This window comes from Anguilla anguilla, chromosome 14 (assembly GCF_013347855.1).
Source record: "Anguilla anguilla isolate fAngAng1 chromosome 14, fAngAng1.pri, whole genome shotgun sequence".
NCBI lineage: Eukaryota > Metazoa > Chordata > Actinopteri > Anguilliformes > Anguillidae > Anguilla > Anguilla anguilla.
Window position 1 is genome coordinate 19,328,719 of NC_049214.1, and position 23,957 is coordinate 19,352,675.

A 23,957-nucleotide genomic window follows, 5' to 3' on the forward strand; every position below is an offset into this window, starting at 1 on the left:
CATGGTACATCAATTGCAAATGATCTTGTATGTAAAATAAATGATTGTCTGAGTGGAAAAAGCAAGTATGAGTACACACAGAAGGTGTTTACATTAATTAGGTTGTATCCCAATGACGCAAAAAGAGGACCACAGATCAGCTCATCAGTGCATTATGCACAGAGGACAAACTGTTTCCTGGTGGCTTTAAATATAAATGGGTTGCTTTAATATATCTACCGTAAACATTTCAAACAGAAAAATATATCTAAACTATGATCTGAATTTCCTATTTTTACATCAAAAACAGACAATTCATATTGCCGCTAGAGGCACACTGTCTACTATTCGTGCCGAGGGCACAAATGGAAAAACTTCCAGTGCATCACTTCTTCTGATACTTATGAATAGGCTACATTTGACTCTAGAAAAATTAATTGGGAGATGTTATATTGCATTAATAATGAGAAAAGTTTCATCAAAAGTTTCATAATTTCTGATAGCACATAAATCTTCCATCCATCCATCCATCCATCCATTATCTATACCTGCTTATTTTTGGTCAGAGTCGCCAGAGGTGCTGGAGTCTATCTCAACATGCATTGGGTGAGTGGCAGGAATACATCCTGGACAGTTTTCCAGTCCATTGCAGAGTGCACCATTCACTCGCAGATGGATGGATTCCAGGAACTACAAGGGTTCTGAATAGTTCTGGGTATGGATGATTCCTGAACTGCTTTGTACAATGGAAAAGGGGCATAAATTGCCCATAGGTATCAGTGTGAGTGGATGGTGTGTGTGCGACCTGCAATAGATTGGCGGCCAGTCCAGGGTGTATTCCTGCCTCTCGCCCAATGCACGCTAGGATAGGCTCAAGCACCCACCGTGACCTTGATCAGGATAAGCAGGTATAGATAATGGATTGATGTATGTTCTGTGACCTAGTTAATTAAAGGTGAATTTTATTTAATTTAAATAAATTATATAATATTTCCATTAATAAATATGGGAAAGGCAAGTGGCCTATGTGTATTTTCCTCTCACGGTTTACTGAAGACCCCGTGCATAAATAAAGAAATAAATAAATACGGTTTATATGACATTAGCCAAATTTAAACAACAAAATCATTTTGCACAAAAAAATGTGTTGTATGTAGGCCTACGAATCTTGTTTGGAGTTATACTTTCCCGGAAGATCGACGTCAGCGCCAGAGGCACCGTAGTTTGCGCAGTCGCACAAGCTTATTACACTCTGCGCATGTGTATTTCATTTGAAGGCCAGGTTTGTTTATGCTCCGAAAAAAGATCACAGAAAAATGGCAGCGGACAGGCTGTAATGAGCTAGCAAAAAGAGTCGGGAAAACATACGCGTACATTTTTTAGAAGAATCCAGGGAGGGCGTAGTCCAGATACCAGTGAGACAGAGTATTCACACGTCGCCAAAATGCAGATCACTTTGAAAACCCTGCAACAGCAAACGTTTAAAATCGACATAGACGGAGAGGAGACGGTGAGCGCGGGTGGATACACCATGCATGGGTTGGAAGTGGTGTAGCTAGCCTACTCCGTTGGGAAGGGTGGTAGTTGGTTAGCTAGTTCGGCAGCGTATTTGTGTTTGGACCGGGATGCTATTAGTTCGTTAAGTTAGTGCGAGTATGAGGTAGTTAGTTAGCAGAACAGGTTGAATAACCTGGCAGGTTAACCAACTTGACACGTTTCTTGTCCCAAAACTGTCTGTCTCCAATTGCTAGCGACTAGCTAGGTAACAGTTCAACTGGCTTACGAAAGTAAAAGTAGGCTATCTGTTACTAGCATTAGCTAGCCACTCAGTTAACGTTAATTTAAAAAAAAAAGAAACGTATAAGCGTGTCATACTTATTGTTAGCATGTAGAATAGTAATAAACGATCTAAATGAATATGGGGTTTAACAGCATGGTAGCCAATTAGCGGAGAAAAAATGTGAAATGGCTAAAACATTAAGTTAGCCTATCAGTGGCGAGCTAATTGCCAAACAGTCGGAGACGATCGACCTAGGTTGTCGAGGTCTTGAGCTTGCGATTTTAAGTAAAGCTACACTTAATGAACATTGCAAAGCCAACGTGATCAACTGGCGTTTTACATCAAATACACTTTGTGCGGATTTTGTCTTGTGGAAGTAGAAAGCGTCTGTAATTTTCTTGTAGCTTGCTAACACATTCGGTTAAAGTTAGCCATCTGGCCGTTATGTTTTCTAGGTATTCAGAGCGTAGCGCTAGTTAACGTTTGTCTGCCCTAGATCTCATATTAAATAATTTAACTTCAGCTGTTCAAAGTTGGTGTGTTGAGGGTATCCTTCAGTCTCAATTTTTTCAAGATAACTGACAGCATAAGTTAGCTGGTCTGTATAACTAACTTTGTTTGAAGCGAGTATCTTCCACTGGGGACAACATGGGGAATTGGCCTGTAGAACTATGACTTGGCACTTTATGACTAGTACTCTTGTAGACCGATATTAAGTGCGTATGACTGATAGTCAAATTCGTTTTGGTGTTGAACTTTGATTATACTCCCAGGCATGGTTGTGCTGCTTGGTGTTGCACGGTCATCTAGGCATTCACTCTTTCTATATATTGCCACCAGTTGCCTTTATCTTAATGAGGTTTAAAAGGCAAATCATCCCCGTGAGACAACAGTGTGAGCAAACGTCCTACATGTTGTGTCCTCAGGGCTGTCAGGTACTTCACAAACAGCCCCCCAACCCCTCCCCCCCACCAATGTGTTAATTTCCTGTGTGACAATGATTAACACATCTTAGTTGAATCTTTTTATACTCACATAAAATCCTAAATTAATATCACACTTTAGTGGTTTAAGCTCTGTAGTTTTTTGAAGAAGAATGTCATAGCAAAGTCAGGCATTGAACAGTGTAAGTGAGCTTACTTATTAATGGACATAATATTCAGTATGATCAAGCCTGTATATAAACTTGTTTGTGCTGATTTTATAACATTGATGTTGATGCTCAGTAACGGACACTTGATGGAAAAGTTCATAGTTGTGTCCAAATGTTTTGCTTTTTATAACAGTTTTAATGTTATAGAAATAGCAATGTTCAACATGCTGTATTTGAACCCCTCTGGAATCCCAAACAGTTACAACGAATGGTTCACTGTCTGCAATGTCTAGCTCCCCAGGTTCTGTGGCTCCAGTTGTCTAATCATAGAGCTCTGCTCTTTATGGCTGTGTGAAACATACCCTTTCAATAATTGGGGTGTGCACTTGTGCTCTTAGTAGAATGGACGCTCAGTTGGTTGACCCTTGACATGCCTCTGCAGGCCTGTCCTGCTACCACACAGCTGTTCTCTCCTCCTGTATGGCTGAGCCTATGGGAGATCAGCCAAAGACAGGGATGTCCCAGTAAGGATTATGTGTTAGAATGGTCCGCATTACGGTCCAAGCCTTTTGATATCGCCTGCAGTTTTGTTGATCAGTGCTACATAGTTTATGCACAGAATCTGCTCTCCTTGGGCGATCCCAGTTTTGTGCCTCTCGTATGGGCAGCTGGTCACAGTTGCCACTGCTGCTGCCAGGATGTGATACCAGATGTGGTTGTGTGGAGCACAGCAGTACACTGAAGCTCACTGTTGCAGTATAATGAGCCACCTACCAGTCAGCAGGGATGCACCCAAATGCAGAAAATTAACTTATTTATGTAGCCTATATTTAAAAGAGTTGATCTGTAAAAATGTAAAATTAGAAATATCAGTGATAAAAATCAAAATTGGAACTCCTGAACACATGTAAATTGTGGTGATGTACGCCACTTCCTGTTGAACGGTACTGTCTGTTATCTTTGGTTGGTCAAGCCAGTGAAAAACAGCCTAAATAAACATGTTTTCAGGTCAGCCCACCAAGGACATCTAGGCCTGATAAGAGCAGTATTTTTTCCACTAGTGGATCTATGAATGTTTTTGATGCTGGTCAGTATTTCTGTGCCTTGATAAATTTCCTGAGCAGCTGCTTTAGTGCTTTGTTATTATATTAGCCCATCAATTGAGATGGGGAAATAATAAAGCATATTTTTCCCTTGTAAAAGTTAATAAATAATAGCTCAGTTAATTTATACTTAAATTACTTAAAATGTGCATATGTCATAAATGACTTATGACATGTATAGAATTAGATCGAGTTCAATATACCTTTACTGGCAGATTAAGTTTAGGAAAACAAAACTGGGGTCTGTTTTGTGTCAAGCAGTGCATACATCAGGACATAAGACTGTACAGTGTGGGATGGGGTGCTTATGTTGAATTTGTGTCTGTGTAGTAAAAGTAATGAGTGCATTGTGTGCTGAAGAAGCATTGTCACATGCCTGTCATATTCTTCTGTTTGATCATTGGCTTTCATTTTTCTTTTTTGTTAAAGGTAAAGGCACTGAAGGAAAAAATTGAGAACGAGAAGGGAAAAGATGGTTTTCCAGTTGCAGGACAGAAATTGATATACGCAGGTATGTTTATTTCTTTATTTTGAATTAGCCTATACTGTGTGCCCATTCATTAACTCAGATGTGTACTGCTGCACTGGTACACCATTGATTACTGGCCCATGACTCTGACTGTTGGCACATTTGTCACTTTTCTTACCTGAATCTTACTGTTTTTTGGCAGGATAAACTTGTTTTTCAGGACCACAATTTTTTTTACTAATCTTTTAAAATGTAAATGTATGAGCAAGAAAAATTCTTTATCAAACTTTTAGAAGCCCTATCTTATAAAGCAAGATCTTATATATATTGTGTTCTGGGTGTTTGTGCTATCATTTTCAATTAGTGAAAATTCATTTTTTTTTAGTTTTTGGTTAGTTTTTTTCCAATGATCTACTGAACAGAATAACAGTGAAGTGGCCAGCTTTCCCACCAGATTATTCTGGGAATTCTAAATTCATGTTTTAGTCATTTTAGTCTATGTTGATGATCTGATAGATCCATTAGACTATTTCTGCTAATGACTGTCTGCTGATGACAAGATTCTCACACAAAGCAGTAGTAGTATACCAATGCAAAAAGAGATACATGGATGAACCTGAAATGGCATGGCAACGTAATAGCTATGGCTCGGTTTTCTCTGTTTTGCTATTAAATGTTGCCCTAATTTTGTTAATCTATTGTATATCTATTCATATATATATTTTCATATGCTTTGCACAACACTCCCTGGCTGATTAATAATCATAACAGTCCCATAGCCAGGCAATAGAAGGGTAGCTACCAAAAGCCCATTAGTTAACAAGTGACATAAGTACAAGAGAGCATTGCATGCAAAGTACAGAGAACATCAGTATAGATGTACACTTTGCTGGTATATTTAGCTGTCAGAACAATATATTACCAAAGTTTGGTCAACATTTTTTAACAGCTTCCTTTTCTCCTCCAATTTGCAATGCCATATTGTAGGCTAATTGTAGCCCATTCATATCTCTGCAGTTTCACTTATGTAGGGCAACAAATGGGGTCAGTAAAATTCCCCTTCTTTGTTTTTTTTTTATAAATTGTTTTTTGAAATCTGTGAATCGATCCATTTGGGCTGGTGTCATGTCAAATTTATCATTTTCTGGTGACATCTGACAGGCTAGAAGATTTGCTCATCCATTCTGTAATTGAAAAATGTACTTGGATTTTCATCCCTGCAGACTTGCTTTTCTTATTTGCCCCTCTCCCATGTGAACCTGTATTCACACACTTTAGTTTTTGTTTTTTGTTAGTTTGCGTTATTTTTCTGAAATATATATTTAAGTGAAGCTAAATGTCAGTGTGATTACCATACAGCATGAAAGCTAATGCTGTACATTTTGTTCGCACCTCTGTATGAGTTATTACTGTCTAATGAAAAGAAATTCACAAGAACCAATTTATGCATTTTATTTATCAGAAGGCTGGACCTCCCTGTGCTTCAAAGAAGCAGCCCATTTACATTCCTCACATTGGAGCCTTTGTTCTGTTTAGAACCAGTTCTGTGGAATCTGACTTCCAGGAAGTTTCACCATGTTAGACTGTAACTAGTTCCAATTTTAATCACATCACTTGCATTTTCTTAAATAATAATGCTATACTGCATTTCTATCCCTGTTGCTTGATGGTAGCACAAGAAATGGCTGTAGTTTTGTGCTGTGATTCTGCTAACAAATTCACAGCACAGAAGCAGATGGATTAAGAATTGTTAAGAATTACACGTATATAATTTAAAAAATAAATGTATCTTTTCTTTCAGTTTTTTAGCCCAGTTGTTTGCATGCCTGTCTCAATCCTGCTGCATACTTTGTCAATTTTTGATTGGTGTTGCAAATTCCATAGCCTGCTCTCACCCAACAGTTAGTCGTTTGCAATATTTTCCCCTGGAATCCCATGTGAAATTAATGAATGAATTGCCAGAGACTTGGACTTTTTGGCTTGCAGTTCACATTGGGGGAAACAACCACGGTTTTAAACTTGGGAGGTAAACATTGTTAAGTTACATGGTGTTTGCACTAGGGCAATTTCAGCTGTACCTCAACATATTGCAACTTTGGCATGCCTTGATGTGGACAGAAACGGTTGTGTCAGCTCTCCTTCTGGTAGACTTCTGAATGTCACAGTGGCCGTAGACTTATTTACAGTACGTTCATGATGTGAATTGCGGTATTGGGATGTTTCTTTTTCAACATTCTGTCCACAACTTGTAGTACAGCAGGAAATTTGTTTGCTTTTTGGTTTTTCATTCTAGCCTGAGAAATATTAAAGAATAAAGAGACCCTTCACACTGACCATGTAAAATTATACAAGTATGCACAAAGCATGTAGGATTCAAGCACCCTTCTTTGCTTGCTGTGAGTTTTGTGTGTTATAGAAGATGCTGCTAAAGAGTCTTTTATTGATAAACTGTATTTAATGTTTCCCCCCTTTCCCACTCAGGAAAAATCCTTAATGATGACACTGCACTCAAGGAGTACAAGATTGACGAGAAGAACTTTGTGGTTGTCATGGTGGCTAAGGTGAGAACATGATACTATGGCTTTGAATGAACTACCCTATAAATATCTGAACATAAGAGTACATATTGAAAGTTACTGCCTTTCGCTTCATATAGGCTCATCATTTGCCTACTGTTTAGCACTGTGTCAGGTTTGAGCCCCATACTTACTCTTCTAAAATTGCACCGAAGTGCAGCTCGTCCTCTAGATGACATACAAGATTCATGTGATCATTGCTGCATGATTGTAAATGCTGCCAGTTGCTTCTTGTTGCTTTCACCAGCTGTTTCTTGCATGCTATAGCTCCTAAGAACAGGACTCCCAGTCGCATACTGACTAAGATGCATTCTCTGATTGCTTTTGCAACCTCAGATATCTTCAAGGACTTTAAGAGTTCATGCAATCATTTAATTTAAAGCCATGTACCTAGTCAGGTGTAGTTTTGGCAGTTTGAGACAAAATTGAAGGTGCAGATTATGATTATGAAAAATCTTTAGTCTTGTAAAAAGGAGAAACCAAATTTTATCTTGGCACCACAGCAGGATATAAAAAATGTGTTTTTAATCATTAAAAAGAAATGCCTATAACCGCAGTAGCTTGTCAAGATTGGTTGAATTTACTGGCCCTGTTAATTGCTTCATCACACATTCGATGTTGCTTCCTTCCAGCCTAAACCAGCATCATCATCTGCCCAATCTTCCACTGCTGCCGTGACTACAACCCCAACCCCACCCAGCACTACGGCGCCTGCTGCTGCCCCCGTTGCATCCACCACTGCTGAAACCCCGCCCAAAAGCACTAGCAAAGAGGACAAGCCCGCTGAGGAGAAGCCCCCTGAGAGCACCGCCCCTGCCTCCTCTCCCGTTAGGTACTGGCATCATGTCAAGTCACGCATCGAGAGCCATTAGCTTACTGTTACAGTGTAAAAAAGGCAGTGTCAGCAACATGGAATTTTCCTAGATTACTTGCATTCTAAAAACTAATCCAGCATTCTTTCTGGATTATTAACAAGGCAATTTCAGATTTTTCAGATTGAGCCGTTTTCAAAGAGGAAGGGGACATAGGTGGGAAAGTCCCACGGCAGTGCCTGGAAGTTCTTCTTGTACACTGGGAGTTTTTAAAGAGTGGTGCAGCATGCCACTTTAAATCGAGGCAGAGACCCTTGTGCTGCTGGTGTCCAAGCTTGCTGCAGTGCTGGGACTGGGACAAGCCTAACTGTGCTGAATGGCCTGTTCTAATGTCATTCAGTACCATCTGTCCACTTGAGTTTTTGTTAGATGAATAATATTTTAGGCAATGTGAAGATAATGAAAAGTCTATGAATGACTGTTTCCCCATGGCTGCCTGAATATTTGCCAAAATTACCCTGATCCCCCAGAGTTATTCATATTTTCTTGTCATTTTTGGTTCATCTGGGAGCATTGCTGTAACTTATTATGCATAGAAAATGCATAGTAATGCATAGTTCACCATTTTACCGAGATACCTTGTCTGCATGGGTTTTGAATGTAATGATATAAATGGCCATGTTAGTTTTCATTCACAGACAGAAGTCAAACGGAAAGAAAGATGGCGTTTCGTTTAAAACTGATATGCTGAGATTCTTCATATTTCCATGACCAAACCAGAATGTAGATACATTGTCAGCAACTCAGGCTCTTTTGCTGCAGCTACATCAGCAGCCGTACTGAATGGCTTTAGCTGAGGTTAATTAAGGGCTGAGAGAACATTTTTGGCAGGTCTGTTTGAGAAAAGGGTGCCAAGACATTGGGGAACAGATGGTATGAAGGTTACATTAACGGAGACTTGAAAGTATTAAGAGGTTCTGTCACTAGGGTGGAATTTGGATCTTCCTCTTTCCTCTGTGGGTAGTATGCTTCAATCCACCCCCCCACCCCGCTTGAACCGGTTCCAGAAAAAATATCTCTCCCACGTTACAAGCTCTTTATGCCACTACATGTTGTTGGGTCTTTTTTGTCAATGGCAACGTTGACGGAAGCTTCCAAATGTCTGAACTGACATGTATATGTAAAATGCTGTGAAGTATTACATCCAAACTTTTAAACGATTTCTTAAATATGTATGACGCACAGTGCTTTTTCACAGCATCCTTTTCTGTTTCTTTGCAGCTCATCAAGTCCCGTGACAAATGTGAACATTTTTGAAGAGGCCACCTCTGCTCTTGGTTAGTGTTTTTACATACTCCATATTCACCTCTGTAATTTAACGGTGAATTTGCTTTTGATGGCAAAGATCAAAATAGGTTTGTCAAATAATGACTGGTTCGGTAATGACAAAAGGCCAGTGTGTTATACCGTAATCATACAGTGATAGATGTTGAATAAATTATGGATGGCTCTGTGAAATTGGTACCTGTGTCTAGTTAGTTTGTAATTATGCTGTGGCTGCCTGCTTCTGTGTAGCTCTCCGGAGTCTTGCAGTAGGCATGTGAGGTGCAGTCCTGCTGCTGCTGCTGTGGCCTGTGATTGAATTCCCCCTGCTTTCCAGTGACAGGCCAGTCATATGAGAACATGGTAACGGAGATCATGCTGATGGGCTACGAGAGAGAGCAGGTTGTGGCGGCACTGAGGGCCAGCTTCAACAACCCAGACAGGGCTGTGGAGTACCTCCTGACAGTGAGTGTGGCTTTGTGCACTGATATTCTGTTAATAAAACATGTCCAATGTCCCTAATCTACAAACACGTCTTCTGTGTAAAACATTTGCTTGATGTAGATAACTAAACCATGCTTTTTACCAGACAGATGCTGATATTTAAAAGGGCAGGAAGGTTGTGCTGATTTTTTTCTCCCCATTGTGGTTGAAAAAAACCCAGTGTAAATTGTATGTGGAATATTACAATAGACACAAAGTGTTGTACCTAAATGGTTCTTGAATATGCAAAATATTATCCTGTGGTCTAATATTGTTTTCTGTTAGATAAATTTGTCCGCCTAACAGAAGAGTACTTTAACTGGATAAGGAACTCAACACAACTGTGGTGCAAGTGCCTCTGCAAGTGTGCTGCTCTCTTCCTCAGGGTCTTCCGGCAGAGGAGGAGAGTCACACAGTGGCCAACCCAGTTGTTCCCCCCTCGGGGGGGACTCCAGCTGCCACCACGGGGTCCCTGTCCTTGCCCTCCAGTGCCACCCCCACACAGCCCACTACCGCCTCTGGGGGTAAGTGTCACTCAGACCGCGACTCTGGTATTCTTCGGTCTGTGTCATGTCATTTTGATTGCTTCCTGACCCTCCATTTTGTTCTCAAGCTCTGTAGCCTCACTTATTGCTATATTAAAAGCCACATTTCTGTAATTATTTTTTTTTATTATTAATTTTTTTTGCCACTGACAATACAGCAACTCGTGCAGCGAGTCTGCTTCCCCATAGAAGTCTGTGATGGAATTCTGTGCTTCTTGGAGTTAAGTTGCCCAGATGACAGCGCTGCTGTCACACACATCTTTCACGACGCCGCAGATGCTCAAACACTTGTGTGCACAGACACACACGTATGCGCACTCGCGCCGTCAGTGTAAAACGAGACAGGAATGCTGCATGGTTTAAGTATGTGACGGGCTGTCCCGAGTCATTGCCGCTGTAGCTCCCCTGCAAAAGTGAGGCGTCTCGGCCAGGCCGTGGCACGGCGGTGACGCTGGTTCTCTGTGTGACCCAGCCAACCCTCTGGAGTTCCTGAGGAACCAGCCGCAGTTCCAGCAGATGAGGCAGATCATTCAGCAGAACCCAGCCCTGCTGCCTGCCTTACTGCAGCAGATCGGGAGGGAGAACCCACAGCTGCTGCAGGTAGCCCAAACACACGCCCTCGTTCTCCCGCAGCTGATGAACATGTGCAGTCTGTCTCCATGTGTGCCCCATACCCAAACCTTTTCATAAGCAGAAGTAAGAAAGGTTGCAAGATAGAATGTGAAAGGTTACAAATGCAGTTGAAAAATACTTCATTAGTCAGTTTGTGAAAATAAATAAAGGGTTAAAATTGATCTTGGAACACTGCTTGCTTGGGAACATAGCAGAGTTCCCATACTCCTTGACAGTGGTATTTTAAAGTGCTAGTTTTTGTTTAGAGATTTTGGCAATAATTTTGAAAAATGTCCATGTTTTATAGTTATGCCATTAGAACCTGATCTTGGATTAGAATTCAGTCTGCTCTTAATTGCTGTTCATGAAAGTTGAAAGAGTGCTATTTTCATTTCCAAGGATATTGTGTCCATTTCAGTTTAGTTTTATTGATGGTCTGAAGCACTGAAGATTACTACAGCTTGCTGTCCAGGGTTTATGGGTCCTTGAATTTGGTAGAATGGGACCTTAAAAGGGTTCTAGGTCCCTGAAGTTGTGTGAAAACCCTCATTTAGAAACATGCAACAAGTTATGTGTTGATAAGGCTGTTTCTCTTAAAGTGCCACAGCTTATTTGACATGCAAATGTTTTTGCCCACAGACCTATGAGAAAGTACCCACGTTTTATTGAAGAATTTCCCTCTGTATTCCCTCCAGCAAATCAGCAGTCATCAAGAGCAGTTCATCCAGATGCTGAATGAGCCTGTCCAGGAGGCAGGTCAGGGTGGAGGTGGAGGTGGAGGGGGAGGGGTGGCGGAGGCTGGAGGGGGACACATGAACTACATCCAGGTCACTCCCCAGGAGAAGGAAGCCATTGAGAGGGTAGGCACACAGGAGAGTAAAATGGGCCAAAGAACATTTAATAATGACAATTATCCCAATAAGAGCCTGATAGTAATAGCAATTGAAACAATAAGAGGAAATTAGCAGTCCAATGATTGGAGTGATGAGCAAATTTTCTTTTACACGTATACTTTCAAATCTTGGCACTATGTTTTAAATCTAGTTTTCTACCTACATAACTATAGGGCCCTTGTCTTATTTTTTCCTTAACTTTCCTTTCGTTCTATGTTGTATTTGGAAATGAGCCCACCTCACTTTTATTTTGAAAAACCCTCCTACCTCAGTTGTGAAACTGAAATTAGAAATTATTGTTAACACAAAAGAGAAGGGGCGAGAGGGAGCCTGCATTTGGCAAGGTTTGTCTTTTGATTGCACATGTAGTTCATATTATTCTTCAGATTGCGATCCAAGGGATGACTGAGAGCGTTAAGCTTTCTGAGGGCTTTGCACCTATTGCGACAGACAGTCGCTTGGGCATGTTGCTACAGCTTTACTCAGCTAGGATTTTCAGCAGTTCAGGGTGTTTAGCTTGCTTCTGTGATAGCAACATCATTCCATTTTGTTTCAGAACACAATGTTCAGGTTTGTGAAGTGAATTCCTTGCAGGGTTCTGTATTAATTACTGAATTCTGTGCTTCATATTCCACGATCCTGTGCTGACGTAGGACCATGTTTTTGAGTTATAATTTAATCTAGGTCAAATAGATATGTTGTAAGATAAGGAGACAAAATGGTTTCATTCTGTGATCTACGACATTTAATGTGTAATAATTATGAAGCCACGACAACGGTACCTCACCATACTCGGCCAGTGTATCGAACCATTCTGAATTTATTTCCCTTTCAGAACCCATCTTACTTGAGTTTCACTTGTGGTCACAACCTAAAATGTGCCCGGGTTGTTATCTGTTGTTTCCCACCCACATACATTTTTAGCAGTCGATCTTACACTACGTGGCCAAAAGTATGTGGACACCTGACATCAAACATCCCAACCAAAATTATGGGCATTAATATGTTGGTCCACCCTTTGTTGCTGTGACACCTTCCGCTCTTTATACTAGATTTCTGCAGGGATTTGTTTCTGTTCAGCCAGAAGAGCATTAGTGAGGTCGGGCACCGATTGGGTGATTAGGCCTGGCTCGCAGTTGGCTTTCCAACTGATCCCAAAGGTGTTGGATGGGGTCGAGATCAGGGCTCTGTGTAGGTCAGTCAAGTTCTTCCACACCGTTCTTGACAAAACCATTTCTAGTTGGACCTCAGTGTGTGCCCGGGGGCATTGTCAAGCTGAAACAGGACAGGGCTTCCCCAAACTGTTGGAGAAGCAGAGAATCATCTAGAATGTGATTGTATGCTCTAGCATTAAGATTTTCCTTCACTGGAATGAAGTCATAAAGTGTATCTGTATAAAAGTGTATCTATAGACAGTCCATTTTTTCAGGTATTTTACTGAAGCAGGTACCTTGCTAAGGTGCGTAGGGCTGCTCAGGGAATATGCCAGTACCCCCGTGTGGGCAGGGGTTTGTTCCCCCACTATGGAACTTTCGTAACTGTGGTCCCTGCTCTATCTCTTACCTGTCTGAATAAAGCAGAAAATTCCAAAACTTTTATTACACTGCTGCCCGTATGTAACAACTAAAAAAAAAAATTGTAACTAAGACGGTTAAGGCAGTTGTTCATATTTATTTATGTGGGTTGTTATTCATTGGTGGAAGTCACCTGACTTAAGATCGCACGATAGCTGTTTAATTTGTATTGTACTGAATGTAATTCCTGATCCCTCTGCTTGTTTCAGCTAAAAGCACTAGGATTTCCTGAAGGACTTGTCATACAGGCTTACTTTGCCTGTGAGAAGAATGAGAACCTGGCAGCAAACTTCCTTTTACAACAGAACTTTGACGATGATTAAAGGGAGCTGTGGAAATTTTGCTCAACTTTCTTTTTTTTTTTTTTGATTTATCATTGGAGGGGGGGGGAGGGTTGGGGAAGGCCTTTGATTTTTCTAGATCTTACATCAATTTATCATCTTGGTAACACTGGATCAACATCTGTGTGAAAGGAAGGAACCGTTTCATAACACTTCAAATTGGTAACTTGGTAAACACCCCTTGCTTCATTAGACAAAAACGGTGCAACCTGTTCCTTTTTCATATAGCCTGGATGAACATGATTGTCTTTTATTCTTCAGAATGAATACTGATTTGAAGTGTTTATTGCCAATTAAATGTTTCCCAACTTGTCAGCTGCACATAGGTAGTGGAATAGGTTGTTATGGTATTCATGCATCAATGTTTTTTTTTTTCCTTTTTTCTTTTTGATTGGACAGTATAGGCTTGCCAGTGCTGTTTAAATTTACACAGTAAAGCAAAATCAGTAAAGATTTTAAAGCAAACTTTGTTTTCTTTTTATAAATTACCATTATACTGTTTATTAATCTGAAAGGAATTGGCTCCAAGTGTAGTGCATGCAATACGCTCAGTTTACATGTTCCAGGGGAATTACATGTACACAACAGTGAACTATCGCCATATTTTCATGGAGACTGAATGCAATTCATTCTAGTGTTATCAAAAGAATTGAAGGCATGTAAATGGCTTGTAGTAGGTGTTAGTATTTACAGTTCCTATTACTACAATTTACTGTCATTTTTACAGAGAAATAAAACTTTTGAATGTATGAAATGGAAGTAAATTTTGTTTTAGCGTGAACTGAGAGGTTAGTTTCTATTGTCCTCTTATCTGGTGCCATTGGACTGGTTTTGCCTTTCGTTGCCACTGAGAAGGCAGCCTTGCTCACTTCAGAACCTTGCTGTCGTGAATCAATAAGTGAGCACCACTCTACTCAAAGAAGGGGAGGAGATGAAGTGTGGGTATAGCATATGGCAGGTGTTTCTCTGCTTGTTTGGTTACAAGATCTAATCCCAGTTATAACTTCTTTTCATTCTCTTGTTCACTTCAACAGGTAGTCACAGAGGATCTGTACAATTTTCCACCTCTTCTGATAGGATGTATTTAAAATATCATGCTTTTAATTCATGCCACGTTTACCAGTCACAGCCCGGCATTAACTTAATGTTACAATAGATTACTTCATGCCAAACAGTTGCAAGAAAGCATAAATGCTACACTGAACACCTGTTTCTGAATTCGGCTGTTGAAGCCATTTTGTCACCCTTGCATCTGGCAGGTGCAGTGGTATTGTAATATCAGATTTGTCCACATGGTGGCAAGAGAGCCATGCCATCAAGAAATGCACAGCCAGTACGATCAGTGTTCTCACTGCCTGTCAGTAAGGGTTATGGGATTTTACAGCCATGGGAGGTCATGTGTATAGGACATGTAGCAAAGAAGACAGGTATTTATTACCACAAGCAAGGGTGTATGTGATGAGGTAATATTTACAGAAATAACAAAACTTCCAGAATAACACAAAAAAATTGGTTTAAAGCAGAAAATAAAAACGACTAGTAGAAAAACTCATTCTGTTAACCACCCGAACACTTGACAGTCAGTTGTAGCCATATTTGTTCCTCCCCTCATTAAAAAATGACTTGAATAGGTTACTTCATCAGGACTCCTCCACTGGAGATGGCAGACGAGACAGCAGCAAAAGAAAACACTCACCTTATTAACACTCCTGACAGTTTCTGAAACAAAACATTATCTTAATCAAATGCTGAGTGCATTTGCAAACTTTATGCAGTTACCATTGCACCTATAATTACCTATCCTGAACAAAGATAAACATTTACTAAATGACTGTCTACCCTTCTAACACAATTTGGTACAGTCTCCCATCTCAGTCACACTAGAGTGGCATTATGCCAAAAGTGGTAAGAAACCAGTCTAATTTCTTTTTTTTTTAAATATGTCCTCCTTGTAGAAGTTATTTTAATGCAGACGTATTATAAAGAGCAGACTATTGATGCGTAACAGTCAATCTAGGATCACTTTATCCTTACCTAACCTCATCCCCACACCCTTACAAAAACAGCATATGCTGCAATGCATGTGGATTATTTGAAAAATATATTTCACCATGTGTTTTAAGCATACATTGCTGAAAGCAGCTGTAATTTGTATATTTACCCCCACGTTTTATTGCAATATATGTGTTTTCCATATTTTACTGTATATGCCTTTTCTTTAAGAGCACTTTATTGAAGAATACTTGTGTCACGATCACAGCTACCTATGCTGCCTTTTTTTTTCTCGGGTTGTTGTAACCTTTGTGCTCAATAGGGTGCTTTTTTCCTTCACCCGTTTGACTACCTGTCCTATATTGGCCTAGGAATTTCCTGATCAACTGGTCTATCTGAAAAAGGACACATCAGTAGAGGTAGAGTAACACAGAAGATCATCTTTAACATCCTGGGACCTGACCCCCACTAGTTTTGGTGGGGGTTAAATGGTTTGCCATATGCAAAATATCTCTCCTCTGTAATTTGGGGAGGGAAGAATTCAGTCTACATTGTGCTAAACATAACTTGGATCTGGACTGTTGTGTTTCTTTCTACTTCCCTTTTTCCTGATGGATTGGGTGTGTAGTGCTGTTCTCCGTTTATTGGTTCATCTCATGTTAGCACAGGGCACTCTGAGGGACGCCAAACGCCTGTAACTCAGTTGACATGACATGCTTACCGTTGATTTATCATTGCAGTTATTTGGACGGAGTCCCACTCAAATACTTCTTTTTACTTTGAGTGTCAAAAAAGCACACACCTCTTTCTTTTCATTTTTGCAGTTTGTCATCCTTTCAAGGTCATGCAAAATGCAAATGCAGTCATTTTAAGAGGGAGGGAAAACATCCCTAATTTCCAAGGGAATGGTTAAATAAATACAAATAATAACTCTTGTAATGGCAAGACTTGTTTAACCCATAAAGACCTGATGCAACATTTGTGTGTATATCCCTTTTCCGGGTGCGACGTTTGCATGCTTCTCTCTTTAGAGCCGGATGCGACGTGAGCGCGTTTTTAGATGCTGTCATCGTTTTCAAGACACGTGACCGATGAAATGCATTGTGATTCGATGAAATACACGATGGGAAGGCGAAATGCATTATTCATTATTCGCCTTAGGTCTAAATGGTTTAATAATTGCTAAAGTTAACATAGACTAGCGCCAGCCACTGAGTTCTATGTGGTTAGCTGGCTCAGTAGAACCAGGGACTTGAAAATAATATAAAACTGATAAATGAGGGATATTGTTTCACCGCTGAATGCTGTCCAGTGGCTTGGTTTACCTGACATTTCTTCTGTATGACAAGTGAAAAGAGAACACCATGGAAACGGGACATGTTAGAAGAGTATTTGTTCGGATCTTTTTAAGTAAAACATTGTCTAATTTCTCCTCGGGCAGTTTCCCTTTTATTCATGAAAGCGATTATATGAGTCTGCTTTAAAGTTGTGGATAAACATGTTTAACAATGCATCCATAACAGTACAATAAGTTTGAGTGCACCAGCAATGAGCTGAATGGAATGAACTGGAGCACCTGAATAATTGACTGTATACTGAACAGCTATGGCAAACTTCTAATCTCAGTTAGAATTTTTTTTTTTGTGTAATGTGTATGCTGTATTTACTTTGCTACACCACAAACAGGATGCAAAGCATATCCATAATCCATTTTGGCAAACATACAGAGTATAGAACATATGCCATAATCTCAGTTTTATATTCAGATATGCTGCGTCTGGTCTATGAATGTAGCTATAGAACCTATAAAGTCGTTAAAATTTAAATGGCCCACAGGAGGATTCTCTTCTTAACGCACCTCAATAGCTTTGCCAAACAAAAAGCTTTTGAGGTGCGTTAAGTCTCATCAAAACGCAAAAGAAATGAGTTATGGCTTATAGACAACAACATGGACCTTATTGCTCAAATATATGTACTAGAAATTTCTGAACTCACTGCACCTTGTAAAATCCAGCGTAGGCAGGTGCGTAGGCCAGTAGAAATGACTTGTTTGGTTGCAGAAAGATTCAACACACTGCAGAATAAGTGAACATTTGCACAAGTGTACTCTTGAGCACATTCTTGGCACTGATGTAAATTAATTAATTTAGTTTTAATCGCATATGCGTAATTCTGTAGTGCAACGCTTTCTGCAACAGAACAAGTAAAATATAAAGTATAATTGTAACCAAAGTTTATAACCACTCTGAAAGCTTTTGAAATTGATCCAGTTAAAAACCCAGGTACACAGCATAAAATAAGCATTACAGTAAGTGGTCATATCAGCCAACATCTAAAACTATTACTATTATCAGCTAGTAATTTAAACAGCATTGTTAAATAATTTATAAAAATCACCTTTGGCATTAAACTAATGGTGAAGATTTTAAAAACACCACAGTACAAAATATAGCTGGAGTAACTTTGTTTTTTACATTTGTTTTTATTTCGATATTTTGCAATAATGCATAATATATCAAATTTAAGAAAATGTTTTATTTACAAATGTACAAAATGAAATGGATTATATTACATAATTAGTCTAAACAAAAAAATACATTCTTTAAAAAAATTGTGTTTTTTATTAATAACTAGACATTATTGCACTTTGCGATCACAGTGCATTGAAAAATTGCCATCACCATTGATAAGGGACCTCACGTTCACCAGATCCAAGTCAAGCAGATGGAAGACCAGTTTCAAAGAAACAAAGAAAACCCATATGGCACAAGAAAACATTTGAATGTTTGTTTTTCCTTTTGGTACCTTTAAATACATTTAAGTCTCTGAGCACCATCCTGTTACATATAACTATAAATTATTTTGTACCTGAATTCAATGGCTTGCAAGAGCAGTATAAAAATATATGTATAATACAATGTTGAACAGTGTGTTCTTGTGAAGACAAATGGAATGTTTCTGGGTTGAAAGCCTTATTTCATGGAGTTATTTTGCATTTAATTCATTTCATTTTTCCCTGATAGTCATGCATTTCCAGTCATATTTTGGCACCTGGTCTTCCAGGTTTTGTCGTGTATAAATTAGAATTCCAGTTTAGTCCCAAAAAAAGAAATTCTGTAAGAAATTTCTATAAATATCCAGTCTATTGGAAGACGATGGAAACACCTGAAGTTCAACCTTTGTTCGAAGTTCTTTACCGTGGGCAACACAGCTGGTCATTTGGCACGTCTGTTCGAAGGCAGTATGTGGTGTAAGGCCACAGATTTGTTCTTTTTTGCCACTTTCCTTAATTCTGTCATGCCTCATAAGTGCCGTTTCATATGCAGGGCGAGATGGTCTGACCTTGAGAAGGCCCGGTCACATTTCTGACACTGGAAAGGGCGATGGCCTGTGTGTTTCCTGTAGTGGCGTGTTAGTTCATCGGAGCGGGCAAACTTCCAGCCACAACCCTCCCAGTCACAGTGATAAGGCTTTTCTCCTAAACAATGGAAGTAAAAAAAAAAAAAATTAAAAAAAAGAAATAATTTTGCCCAGAAATAGAAGTAGACAACTTGTGTCACCAGAAAAAGCTGCCCTGCTCTACGCTGAATGATAGGGCATATAGGATGACACCTGTCAGCTGCGATTTCCTACTCATGATATAACAGCCAATCAACTGAATTTATATTTTTATGCTCAGATACTGTAGAAAAGGTTGTGTATCTTCATTATTGTGTCATTATTTGTCATCTAATCATGTACCGGCGTGCATTATCTCTGAAATTATAGCTATACTGCAATGTTAGCATGAGACTCTACAGATGGAAAGAGAAGAGGGATTGGAGTCTATTGAAAACGTGCTGTGCTAACAGCGGATTATTTGAAACTTTGCACACTGGTAAGGATCTGTAGTTGCTTACACAACGTCGCTTATGTGGTTGTACATTTTAGCCTCGTCAAGCTGTTTCAAGTTAATGTAATCTAGCTGTCCAAATCATTAACTCAAGAAAATGTCAGCATTATATATCATATGACAATCTTCATGATAAAGCCTCAGAACCCACAAAACCACAACATGTTGAAACAGGCATAAATAGGCCTATAAAACTAAAAGATACATTCCTCACTTTCACATTAAAAGCCTGACAAGGCTCAGTTCTAAATTATTACGACTGTGAAAATGTAGTAATAATGATTAAGTCTGCTTGCGCAGTCCTACTTCAGCAGCACTTTAGTGTATTTTTGGGGAAATGTACCTGTGTGCGTTCTGTGATGTGCTTTGAGGTGGGAGCTCTTGGTGTAGGTTTTGCCGCAGCCTTCGTAGTCACATGTATGGGTGGCTATCCGTTTCCTGGGCCAGGAGCGGCGCCCCCTTTTGGGTTTGGGCTCCTCTGGCAAACAGTCTGCCGGGGGAATGAGCTCTAGGGGTGAAGAGTGTGGGGTAAGCATGGCCTCAAGTAGCAAATGCGGAATTCAGAAACACTTAGACAGGACTGACCTTGGTACTGGAGGGGCGGAGGTTGAGTGTAGGGGGAGTAGCCCGCTGAGGCGTGGTAGCCCTGGGGGACAGGCAGTGGAGGGCGACTTAAGACCTGAGGAGAGGGGTGATGGTCTCTGCTCAGCAGGTCCCCCGAGGAGAGGGACGCGGGCGGCCGGGCGGCCCCCACGGGCCGTCCTGGAGAGAAACTGTGAGTGCCGAGGAGGAGCCTTTGGCTGCTCCCGGGGCGCAAGCTCACCCCGTGCTGGTGGTCCAGCGGGTGACCGACGGTGCACGTGCTGGGGTTCTCCTGCTTTATCCGATGGCAAACAAAGGGCAAGGCCGAGTTCAAGACGGCGCTGCTCTTGCTGATGTTTACACTTGGGCTGTAGTCCGCCATGTCCATGGTGGTTTTGACCACAAATTTCCCTTGTAGGTTGGTGGGCTGCAGGTACGCAGGGTCCAGGTCTGGCCTCATAAGCTCAGCCACAAAGCCCCCTGAGGGAGACACATCACTTATGTCAGGGATGGTGTATAGGATTTCATTGACACTGCCCTGATAGGAGTAGGACCCTGTAGAAGGAGGCCGATTTCCAGAGCTGCTGGCCTCAGCGTCCTGTTGCTGCTGTTGTTGTAGCATGGTGTTGGAGAGGATAAAATCATAATCCAGTTGGTCCAGGTCCTCTGGCTCTTTCTTAGCCATCCCAGCAATGAGTTCCTGTTCTGGACAACCACCACCTGTAGGCACACAGGATCTCCTAAGGTGGGAGAGTTCCTCTTTCCATCTCTGGAAAAAAGAATAGGAAGTTTGATAAACGTGTAACTACGATGGTTAAACTGCTTGCTAATTCAACGCAGAATACAGTCCATCTTGTTGTGTCATCGGAGAAAAGCCTATTTTTTATCACGAGAGAAAAAAGCTGAGAAAAATACTTTTAAAAGTTTGCATTTTGTATTGTCTTGTTTGAATATTAATAAATCCGATCCCAGTTACAATTAGATCCGATCTGAATAATATTTCCCAGATTAAATTATTATCCCCAGTTCATGAATTACCGGTAATATCGGGAATATTCTGGGTCAAACGTTGTCTTGACTAATGTTTTCGCTTGGACAGTCACGCTGATTCCTTAAGCGCATTACGGACGGCGTCTCATCTAAATATTTAACAAATTATAGCACACATTTCGCAGAATGATTAAATTGGAAAAATGCACAAAGCGACTTTTTAAAATGTAAAACATTTTGCTGCTTAAAGTTCGTGAAACATTAGGTGACCAACTCCAATATAGGCTAACTCTTTACCAAGTCTCATAAAACAGGCTACCGAGTAAAGCACTCCGTATTTGTAGTATCATGGAGGGTTATAACACTCCAGTAGGCTATTCGTTAAACTCCAGATGTGTTTTGTCTGCAGCAGGCTAATTTCAGGAAAAACTCCTTGCGATACCATGATCTGCACTATGTATTACCGTAAACAGGGAATTATTAGGACGCCTAGGAAGTTAACAAAAAATAAAAATCGAGAAAGTAATTGTTTCAATGCGAAGACAGGTCTATAATAAGATTTCAATATATGCTGAAGTAAAGGCTACTTACTGAGCTCGCTGTTCCCGGTCCCGTTGATTTGTTCTTGCTGGTGGTGCCACTTGCAAATGTCGATATGGATGGCAAAAGCGTTCCGCTTAACGCCATGTCGAAGTCACTTGGTGGCTGCCTGTAAGAATACAACATGCCAATAAATCCTTGGTCTCGCTGCTTTTTAGTTTTTTTCCCAAATTGAACGTTTGCTTAAAATTTAAAGTAGTGAAATATCTAATAAAAACGAACCGTTGCCTTGCTTGGGTGAAACACGCACCTCATTAATGGAAATTATTTTTATATTCACTTGAAGATCCTCAGATATTCTACTGTATGAAAAGTACACAGGCGGTTTCGCATTAGTTGTAGCCAAATGTCCCCGGTCTTGTCACTTCGTGTTCCTCACTACGCTAGGACAGTGCCATGCCTGTGGACGCAACAACTGTGATGCAAATTAATCAGGAATGAGGCGAGACCCGGGGATTCCCTCCTCTTGTAGTGCGTCTGCCATGGGCAGACTGGGTTTGGTTGTCTGAATGAAACTCCTGCGACAGACGGCGTTAAATTGTCTGTCCTACGTCTTAAATCGTCACGATCTTGTTGCATAGCAACGGGCAAAACATCTATAACGTCGGCCCTACCTTCGGCGGAGTTCGTCATAACACGCAACGCCCTGGCAGCTGGTTTGTAGAGCAGAAAAAAAGGAAAGAAAAAAAGCCTTGAAGTCTCCTGTTACTGTTTGTATCCAAACAGACCGATAGCAACAGAGAGGCCGTACATGCAATGACTGTTTGCTTTTTATTCATTTCTAAAGTGGAAGAACCGGATCCACGCAAAGTTCTGGAGAGATAAAGGATACAGGCAGGTCATGAACAAAAACACAGCAAAGAGAATGCGTAGCCAAAGTGAATTTTGATGCAAATCCGAGGGGCAGTGTTTTACAATTACTTTTATTTTGGACTGTTTAATTCTTAGGGTCTTATATCATTCTCCCTTTAAACAGAACGTTAACACAATGCATTTGAGCATTATTTCTACGTAATTGGCATCTAAATGTAAACGATCTTTTTAGTTGTTTATTATTATTATTTTATAAATGCAAACATTTCTTTATATCTATGTAATATTCAATACCCTTAATCCTGTAGTAGCCTGTGCACGACCTTGTGTGTGTGAGTGTGCGTGTGTGTGTGTTCGATATTGCACTCGTTCTAGTGTGTAATGACGTCTTAGTGTCTTGAACCCTGAAGGTGTGTATAGACTATTAGTTGAAGAATTTGAACACCTTCGGCTTGCCCGAGAACGTAAGTATTACGTACGTACTACGTTATCGCTTTGAGCGCAATTGTAACTGGAAGCATGGGACATGCTTATGACATCTGCGATTTGGCTCATGTCTCCTATTTGGTTTTTTTTTTGTTGTGTCCCTCAGTCAATGGTAAAAGTATGCAGATAATATTTCCATTGCAGTTTTGAAGCAAGCAAATTTGGACAAGTCAATTGAATATATTAGGTTAATTAGTAGGCAAGCATTTATTTATTTATATTTACTTACCATGCAAATTTTTTTCGACTTTCTCAAAACCTGAATCACAATTTGCACTATTTAGTTTTACAGAATTATCTTATAAAACTTGTTTTAAAAAAGTACTAAAAATGTGCTGAAACTGCCTTTGAAATGGGCTACGAATTGTTTGCATGGATTTGAGCCATAAATTGTGATCCAGTAATTAGATGTATCGGGCTAAAAAATCTTTAAGAACAAACGCTATAGCCTACTCAGTGACAATCCTGTCACAACAGGATCTAGTGAATCCACTTCCCAATCTTTCTTGTATGTTTGCCCATTTCTTCCTGCTGAATACACTACATGTGTGCTTGCATGTATTGACATTGCTACATCACTTTCTTTATTTCTACACACTGCCACTGGTTATGATGCATTGATATTGACTACATGGATTTGCCAATCCCAGTTATTCATATCCTTTTTTTTTTTTTTTGGTATTTGTGCAATTTTTTATGCAGTACCTGATATTCTTGTTCAGATTCTCGTTTTATATCTTAAAATGAGTGTATTTATTGGGGAAGAAATGTTGAAGAGGCATGCAAGGGATTGTCAGTCCCACTTTTTGCAAATATGTTTGGTATTCAGCCCTCTCATTCAGAAGTTGGCAGGATTCAGTTTTGCAAATGAGTGTGTAATTACTTTGGAACTAATATCAGGAGTGGCAGAAATTATGGACATATGGGACCATTCACTGTCCAATATATGAATGTTACCAGTAGCTGGCTAGTCCAATACTGTAAATGCAGATATGTCTGTAGGGGGTGAATAGAAACAA

At 40.1% G+C, this 23,957-nt stretch overlaps 2 protein-coding genes across 6 annotated transcripts; one reads left to right on the forward strand and one right to left on the reverse strand.

The window, feature by feature from the left end:
* The first annotated feature begins 1,222 nt into the window (after positions 1 to 1,222).
* rad23b (RAD23 homolog B, nucleotide excision repair protein) lies at positions 1,223 to 14,337 on the forward strand. 4 transcript variants are annotated; one of them, XM_035392107.1, is made up of 10 exons: positions 1,223 to 1,261; positions 4,385 to 4,466; positions 6,906 to 6,985; positions 7,633 to 7,832; positions 9,094 to 9,149; positions 9,473 to 9,600; positions 10,004 to 10,142; positions 10,636 to 10,763; positions 11,471 to 11,635; positions 13,452 to 14,337. In XM_035392107.1, the coding sequence occupies exons 1-10, from the start codon at positions 1,238 to 1,240 to the stop codon at positions 13,563 to 13,565; spliced, it is 1,116 nt and encodes a 371-aa protein (XP_035247998.1). In that variant the 5' UTR covers positions 1,223 to 1,237; the 3' UTR covers positions 13,566 to 14,337. The 4 variants fall into 4 exon arrangements, with proteins under 4 accessions (XP_035247998.1, XP_035248001.1, XP_035248000.1 ...); XM_035392110.1 differs by lacking the exon at positions 1,223 to 1,261 and adding an exon at positions 1,268 to 1,489; XM_035392109.1 differs by lacking the exon at positions 1,223 to 1,261 and adding an exon at positions 1,510 to 2,694.
* A 4,066-nt stretch (positions 14,338 to 18,403) lies between these two features.
* klf4 (Kruppel-like factor 4) lies at positions 18,404 to 22,177 on the reverse strand. Of its 2 annotated transcripts, XM_035390080.1 has the most exons (5): positions 21,862 to 22,177; positions 21,631 to 21,748; positions 20,053 to 20,818; positions 19,811 to 19,975; positions 18,404 to 19,053 (listed from the first exon to the last, which is right to left on the reverse strand). In XM_035390080.1, the coding sequence occupies exons 2-5, from the start codon at positions 21,724 to 21,726 to the stop codon at positions 18,878 to 18,880; spliced, it is 1,203 nt and encodes a 400-aa protein (XP_035245971.1). In that variant the 5' UTR covers positions 21,727 to 21,748; positions 21,862 to 22,177; the 3' UTR covers positions 18,404 to 18,877. The 2 variants fall into 2 exon arrangements, with proteins under 2 accessions (XP_035245971.1, XP_035245970.1); XM_035390079.1 differs by having other exon boundaries at positions 21,631 to 22,177.
* Positions 22,178 to 23,957: the final 1,780 nt, after the last annotated feature.